The sequence below is a fragment of the Ailuropoda melanoleuca genome, chromosome 7 (assembly GCF_002007445.2).
Source record: "Ailuropoda melanoleuca isolate Jingjing chromosome 7, ASM200744v2, whole genome shotgun sequence".
In the NCBI taxonomy this organism is placed as follows: domain Eukaryota; kingdom Metazoa; phylum Chordata; class Mammalia; order Carnivora; family Ursidae; genus Ailuropoda; species Ailuropoda melanoleuca.
Genome location: NC_048224.1, coordinates 35,559,272 through 35,567,809, shown reverse-complemented (window position 1 = coordinate 35,567,809; position 8,538 = coordinate 35,559,272). Strand labels below are relative to the sequence as shown.

At 42.9% G+C, this 8,538-nt stretch overlaps 1 protein-coding gene across 1 annotated transcript in view; it reads right to left on the bottom strand.

Annotated features, from left to right (window-relative positions):
- Positions 1-5,118: 5,118 nt before the first annotated feature.
- ZNF462 (zinc finger protein 462) overlaps positions 5,119-8,538 on the bottom strand; it is a 130,533-nt gene continuing 127,113 nt past the window's right edge. The window contains 2 exon segments of the mRNA XM_002916448.4: positions 5,119-6,089; positions 7,267-7,390. Coding sequence (XP_002916494.4) covers positions 5,882-6,089; positions 7,267-7,390 — 332 coding nt within the window. The 3' untranslated portion in view covers positions 5,119-5,881.

Here is an 8,538-nt window from a genome sequence, read left to right as displayed (position 1 = left end):
GGTGGTGATGGTGGTTGTAGTGTGTGTGTGTGTGGGGGGGAAGTGGGGGTTGTGAGGGAAGTCCTAGCAAAAGACCTCTTACCCCAGACCCTCGGAGTAAGCTGTTTCTGTCATATGGAGAACATAGTAACTGTGTTCTGTTCTGCTTCCCTGTCCCCTCCACTCAGTTCTCCGTGGCCCTCTGTAGCAGCTCCAAATCTCCACCTCTCTGCCAACTCCTCCCCCACCTAGCACTTTGGATCCCATCCTCAAAGACAAGGTTCATCATCATGAACCCAGTCCCCACCTGTGTCCTCCACGCATGCACACGGAGAGCACGTTCCTTTCCTCTTACTCCCCCCCCCCCCAGGAGAAAAGAGTCCCTCTCTATCTGCAAAGCCCATTGCTCTGCTGCGGGCAGGATCCGAGGATGAGTCTGCTTGCCAGTTACCCTGCCGCTACCATGGCTCCTTCCCTCAGGATGATAAACATGTCCGACTCTCTCTTATTCCAAGAAAACGTCTTCCCTCAACCCTGCCTCTGGAGCAACCCTCCCCATCCTTGAGGCTTGCCTTCACCACTCTGCATCTTCACACAGTCTACCCCCTTGTCACCGCCACACATCTCCACTGCCATCACCGCCAGTTCTGGCTTCTGCTTCCCCTACCCCACACCCCCATTAGTCACCACCGATGCCTAATCTTCAGACCTAGCGGACCTTCCCATCCATTTCCTCTTCACATCGGAGCAAGATGGCAGGGGGATGGCTAAAGTGACCTCTTAAGGAGGAGTGCTGCTGGTGTTCAGTGTTCTGATGTTTTTTCAGAGAGCCTAAGGTTTCAGACAAAGACATCTTTCCTCTACTAAACTGCATATTTTTACTTAGATATTTAAAAAAGCAATCTCAGGCTCTGAAAGAAAATGTAACATTGATGCCAAATCAGATGAGAACTAACACTTGGTATCAACAGGAATATATTTGAATTTAAAAAGGCTAGTTGCATCTGACAGCAATGTGTCTCAGCTACTTAAAGTCTGAACTGGGCTGGGGGGGTGGGGAGGAGAAGAGTCTTCAATAAATGTTTATTAAGGCAGGGGACAGGTGATAAGTAGGATGACTGTAGAGTCAGGGAAGGCGTCGCATCAGAAGTTACATTGAGGCTGGGTCTTAAAGGGCAGGTAATTTTGGGGAATAAAAGGAGTTCACTGAAGGCAGAGGGAACGGCATGTGCAGAGCAGGGTGTTTGGAAAAGAACTGACATTTTCAGGGAATAATGAGCACAATACCTCGAAGCGTCTTACAGTCTCTGTGACCAAGTGCTGTCCCGTCACACCCCTGGCCCTGAAATAGGGAGAGTTGCAAGGGCAGAGCATGTCCTATGGCAATGTTTGTTAAACCTAGGGCTAAAGACCCTCCAAATGTGCATTGGGAACCAATTTCTCATATGCTTTCCCTAAATCAAATGTCAGCTTTTCGACAGAGAAAAGGCGTTCACAATCAAGGCCATCTTTCCCCAGGGTTGCCAGTACCCACAGAGGTAGCTAAAGGTCCAGCAAGCCCCAGCACCTCCTGTGCTGCTCATCTTTCCCACATTGCACCTCTGGCCTCACTATTACATGAGCTGTCAGGAGGAAGGTGCCATGTTGGTCATTTGTTGTTACGTAGCGGCTAGCACCAAATATTTGCTCAAAAATATTGGTTAGGGGCATGGGTGATGAGACCAGCATCTTGGTGCTTTATGAAGAATAGAGGGTTTCTGTCCCCTCTACTGCTTCCAAAGGAAACTTCTACTACGTTCCTGATTGTGGTCGAGTTTGTCAGTTCATGTGTCCTTCCTGTGCACACAGGTAGACAAGACAACACACTTCTCAGCTTTCTCCTGATTAGGTGGGGCCTTGTGAACAGATCTAGCCCTTGAAGCAAGACGTCTTAGAAGTGATGTATGCTACTTCCTGGGTGAGGCATCTAAGTAAGTAGACCACCCAAAGCTCTCAACAATGATCCCAGTATTCATGTGTAGAGATGGCAGTATCAGATGGGGAAGCATGGATTCCTGAGTCACCAGATGGAGGCCTACCTCTATGGTTCCAAGGTTGCCTTGTTGCAACCCCTACCATGATTAGTACATCAGTAAATTCCACTTCATTTCCACAAAACAGTGGGAATACGGGCTAGACATCAATTCAGTAAAAACGCTGTTCATTAAATATTTGATGGTGGCCATAAGAGCTGTTTTGCAATGGATAAGTTCTATATTGCTTTCTCTCCTATAGAAAAACACACAGAAGAAACTTCCCAACTTGCAGCTTTAGAAAAGTTGGAGTATCTCTTGAACATTTGGTAATAAAGTTACTAAGAATATGATTGATTGATCTTTCATTGCCCTGCCTACCAGGAAGCTCTGAGCCAAATATATGGCTTACGCATGACTCTTGGGATGCATTTTTGCCAATTCTCTACTATAATCACGTTGCTACTCAGTCCTCATTTTCCCTTTGGGTTCTGACTTACCTAGTTTCCCATTTTGTTTTATATGCTTTTAAGTGTCTTAAAAACTTTCCTCCGTGGAAGAGATACAAGAGGACAAGGAAGGGTGAGAACCAAGTTTTTAGAATGAGCTCTGGACAAAAGATCCATGAACCTTTTTTCTCCTAACCCTGGTGAAGACAGTATAAATCAGCTCTGAGTTTAATAGTCAGTGCAGGATGCACAGTAAGATAGTTTGTGGCCATGGTTGTGTCTTGCAGTTAGCTTAAAATAATTCCCCATGGATTCAGGGTCCCCAGATGACATTTAATCACTAGTACTTCCTCTTTCTGAAGCTTCACCCACCATTTTGATTTACATTTTTTTTTTAAAGATTCTATTTATTTATCTGACAGAGATAGAGACAGCCAGCGAGAGAGGGAACACAAGCAGGGGGAGTGGGAGAGGAAGAAGCAGGCTCATAGTGGAAGAGCCTGATGTGGGGCTCGATCCCACAACACCGGGATCACGCCCTGAGCCGAAGGCAGACGCTTAACCGCTGTGCCACCCAGGCGCCCCTTGATTTACATTTTTGCTGGAAAACCTTCCCTCCATAAAATTCCAATTGGTGATAAGTATCTGATGCAGAAATGTTAACTTTTAAAATCCCAGCTCACACCTCACTGTATATGACCTTTGCTTTCCATATCTGTGTAGATTCAATGGCTTGAATTAGCTCTCATGTACATGCACTGAAAGGCAATGCTGTGTTGTTATTCCTGCATTTCATATCTGTGGTCATATCTGTAAATGATCTACAACAGATGCACATAGACACATGTGAAAAAAATTCTTTATTAATTTCTCACATTTCATTACAAAAATGTATGTTGCAAACAACTTGAATAACCTACTTGTGTGTTTTTGTTGTTTTTAAAACCCTTGGCTTCAAGAACTCAGGATCTCCCTCTCTCCTATCAAGTACAGGGAAACACTGATTATTGGAGTCAACAGGTTCTCATTTTGCTATTTATTTTCTTCTCTCAAACTCTGAAAAAAAATGTCCTCTGTATAAATTAAACAAAAAAAATGTTGTAAATTCTATGTCATTACAGTCAACAGAATTATAATAATGCATCCAAAATGTGCGGCCACAAAATATCAGGTATATGTTTGAAAACAGAAAAAAAATGACATTCTAGCCCTGTTAAAAGGATAATGGTCCCATATTTTTATTAACAGGTTAGCAAAACAAAATCCAATGGATTACAATATTTACATGTTATTTGAAAAATAAAGTAGTGATAAAAGCATGTCACAATTATTTTCTTTTTTTTTCCTTTTTCTTTCTTTCTTTTTTTTTTCTTTTTTTTTTTGTTTGTTTTTTTTTTTTTGGTAACCATTACAAACACCCAATCCAGGTATGGAACTGTTTAGTACATTTGAAATGAGGCCAATTAAAAACAAATATGGATACAAAATGTTATCTTTGTCTAGATCACACTTTCCCCATTTTCTGGTTTCCACATGATGGCCCCCATCCCTAAAAAAAAAAAAAATTAAATTAAAACAAACTCCCTACAAATAAAATTTCTTAACAGCAAGAAAATAAAAGAAGAACATGCTTTTCAAGTAAGCACTTATTCCACAAATGCAATATCTTTCCATGGATTTTATTTGAAGCTGTGTGGGACACTGTCATTTCAGCAATTCCCTGTCCCTTTCTTCCCTCCCCCTCCCACAACCCTTCCAAGTAAAAAAACAAAACAAAACAAAACAAAACCAAAACAAAACATGAAAATCAAAGGACTCACACACGCACACGAGCACACACGCATCCAAGTGCACACGCACGCAGGCTTCACTATAACCTAGGCTTCAAGGAAAGTTCTTTTCTACTTTTTTGGAATGAAACCCTTTGTTCACAATCAGAACATATTATAAACGTAGACTTAGATTTAGTCTAAGCTGCTCCTTCCTGAAAAAGCTAATATGGGGAAACAGAGCAGCTGGCAGCTAGATTAAAAAAAAAAAAAAAAAAAAAAAGTAGTTCTCCAGGCTCCTTGTAGGATATATTTCTTGTCCACTCTCACCAAAGGGATGGGATTCTAGCACATCCCCTTGTCCCGCAAAATAAATGAAAAACCCTCCCCCAAACACAATGCAAACAAAAACAGAACACAGATTTTAAAATCACACACAAAAGCCAGCCCATCCTAACAGAAATTATTTGTGTGAGACGGATAATGTGTTAATTTGACGAGCAACAAAAGGGTGAAGAGGACTTCCTCGTCTGGCCCACAAGCTGCATAGCTGTGCCAAAAAGTTTGGTTCTTTAGTTAAATTAAGAAAAAAAAAGTTAACTTCTTTGTTATTTCCATGTTTAAAATAAAAACATTCCTATTCACAAAAAAACTAAATCTCCCTTGCCCCCAAATTAAAACAATAACAACACGCACACAAAAAACAATTTATGTGAAAACTGAATTGTGCTGTGTTTGTAACACTTAAATTGATAGAAAATAAACATATGGCAAACAAAACTCCACAGTCACCGTAAAATTAGCTCACATGAATCTACCAAATTCTAAATTATAGTTGAACACTAATAAACAGCTTACCTGGAATAAAGGATGACAATTCACAAACAGTTATCTAATAATTAAAGTCTGTTTCTTTTTTTTGTTTTGTTTTTTACTAAAATAATTAAAAAAATCACAGTATTTTAAGAAATAAAACCCACGTGGGGATTTTAAGCACAATTTGTGTTCCTTTCTTTAAAACTCTCTTTTTTTTTTTCTCCATTCACCGTCTTGCCCAGTTCTCTCTACATTTAACCACGACGACGACAGGTAGTACTGACAAATGCAGAGAATTCCCTTGGTTAAGTTTGAGGTACTAGGAAACAGGTGACTGTTTTATGCAAAGCAGTTTTTTGTTTTCTGTTTTTGTTTTTTTGTGGTTTTTTTGTTTGTTTGTTTTTTTCCCAAAGCGGCTGCAGTTAGGTCTTGAAAAAGCTTAAGGTATTAAAACTAGAAAAACGCACCAAAAGATGTGCGTCAAAAAGTTGTTCCCCTAAGAGAAGTCTTCTACTGTCATGGAGCTTCTGTTTCCACATCCTGTCCAAGACCGCCACAGAGCACACTGTGCACACGGGAGGTGCTTCCATATTCCACAACAAATGACACTTCCATGATGAAGATCCGGAAGAAAAGGTGTAGTGATGGAAAAGGAGCCACATATTCCAACCATTTAAATAACTTTAATTTACATACTCACTCACACAGGTACCAGTGCTTTGAAAATAGATTGTTCAGTCCTAAAAAGCAGCTTTGTTCTGTCTTCTTTTCTGTCCCCCCCTTCTCAGCCCAAGCTGGCCCTCCCAGTTTCTCATCACGGTTCAAGTACGGTTTGATTAAGAATTTCACCAAACGCTTATTCATTTTTGGCCTCTGCATTCTCCAGGAGAGATCTGTCAGCAGCTACTACACAGATGGCTACTGTTTCATTCTTTAGGGAAAAGTCTATCCCGATTGCCTCATCATCTTCCTTTTCCTCTATAGAGGGCATCTTAATACTGTCCTCCACACTCTCTTTCAGGTGGATTTCTTCTCTGCTCACCTGCTTGGTGTCATTCAATGCCCTGGAAAAAAGTTGATGGGAGAGACAGGTAAGTATGCATTTTTTTTCTAATTAAACCAAAAAGTGTTCTTACTTCCCTGATCCTAAAAAGACCTTGGGGGTTTCCTTTGCATAAGTGCCATGAATGTAGGACTGAATTGCCAGTGATTTATCCTTGCTACATGTTATGCTTAGGTCATGTCTTTCTGGCATCTTATTAAAGATGTGAATCTACAAAAGAATCCATTATTATGCTATGTTTTAATTACACCATGTGTAATGTGGACACATTAACATAATCATTTTATGTTCCCTTGTCTACTGGGTCAGTCACAGGCCACAAGTGGTAGGAGCAAGAACTGTCTTTCACTCAAGCTCATCCGTGGAACCCACAAGCTTGGAGATTGGCCATATTTAATAAGACTGAAAAGAGGAACTTGGGTAAAGATTTAATGGACAGGTCCAGAAACAAATCAGAGAAACAAAGAGCAAAAACCTGAAGATGGAACCCATGTCTTGGGAAGCTTAGTTATCTTCCCTGAAGTTTAGATGTTTGGAGTTTCTGGGGCATTTTCTACTCAAGGACCAACTCCTAGGTTGTCTGTATCTTGTGGGCTAAGAGTGCCTTGTCTAGGGGACAATTTTTTGTTCAAGGATCTTGTGTTTTGCGGGTGTGCCCCCACCTACCTGGGAGGCAGGCAGAAGCTGGCTCTGTCCCCGAGGCAGAGCATTGAAGGCACCAAGAGGTGCGAGGGCACGTTCAAGGCCACTCAGGGAATGAGTCATCACAGAGGCAGGAACAGAAGCCAGATCTTTTGACCCCGGTCCACGCTCTATCAGAAAATGTCATGCTAATGAAAGCTGAAGGGACACTGGCTGGAGAATAGCACTAAACTTCACGCGAGGGCTTGGGTGAGATTTGTCATTCGTAAAGATGATTTTTCCTCATTTGACTTGTGTCTGGGTGACCACTTAAAAAACCAACAGAAAAGAACAAAACCTAGTTCCTGACAACTGCCTCTCCTCCCATGCCCAGAAGTGTGACATAGAGGAAGGGGTCTATGGATTGTCAGGAGAACCAAAAAACAAAAACAAAAAACCAAAAAACCAAAAAAACCCAACAAAACAAAAAGAAGCCGTTCTTCCCTGCCACTTCTTACTTCTCTGGGCAAGTGATGGCTTGGGATGGCTTAACTTACATGCCGTGTCTCAGCACGTGCCTTTCCCACTCAGAGCCCTGCGAAAACGCCCGTCCACAAAATTCACACGGAAAACGCTTCTCGGTGTTAATAGCAGCCCCACGGTCAGAAAATCTCATCAGATCTGTGAGGAGAAAACAGAAGTGTTACCTGTGTGCTCTGGGAGGAGGTGGAAGAGGTGAGTCCACAGTCACAGGAAACCTCCTCTCCTACCTTCACTTGTAAACCCACCCATGAAGGCAATTTCCAGATTCCTTACTCTTTCTCCGACTGGCTTCTCACCTAAGGGTGTTTCTTGGCTAGTTCTCAAGAACCGCTCCTGGTTCCCAGGCCCCCAGCATCCCCATGCCTCCTCATGGGCCCAGCTGCTTCCATCACAAATAATCTGGGGCTTTCTGGCCCGAAGAACCCCTTCTGTCCATTCCAGCAGTGTCTCAGCAGGTTTATCTACCGCCTCTCTTCCTTCTGGGGTGCTCTGTCAGTGCCTCCCGGGTTAGCACCTGTTCATTTTCTATCCGACACAGGTTTATCCTTGCTCACTAAAAAGAATACAGAGGCACCGGAGCAGGTTCCGCAGAGCAGACCTTCAGAGTTTCAGCTCATTGCAAGGAAGGCCGGGGGCTCACAACTTGCGCTCACCTATCACGGATGGCATAATCAACACCTCACAGGGTGGCTACGAGCCCTGAATGAGATCTGCAAGTGAAGAATCTAGAGTGAACGAGAATCCTGGACAACAGGGAGGCTGGTACGTGAAAGCACGTCCTCAGCTGGTGAGGGACCCTGGCTGGCTGCCCGGCATCTGCTCCTCAATCGGTGGTACTCATGAATGTGGGGATATAGACATTTCTGGACAGGCCTGTTGTAAACGTCAAATATTGACTGTCGTTTTGTTTTCTCCATGGCGCTGGGCACATGCTAGGAGTCTGATAAATGCGACTGGCCGGCTAATTGTTCACAGACCACTCCTCCTGGCAAACTCAAAGATGAGAGCTCACATGGCCTTTGTGTTCTCCTGAGTCCTAGGCCCATATGTCTTTCATTATACCACAGAGGGCCCATCTTCCCATGGGGAATAAACAGCAGGACCGAGACAGGCCTGCGGCCATGCTGCAAAGCAAGGGCAGTGGACAGGGAAATGTCCCTCATCTCTACATATCTGATCATTCTGTGCCTGTCCATACAAGATGGTACAGGTGGATGTCTCCTGGTTGAAATACTCCATCTAATAAAATCCTCAGGATGATGTTAACAGGATAGGTGTCTCTGCGC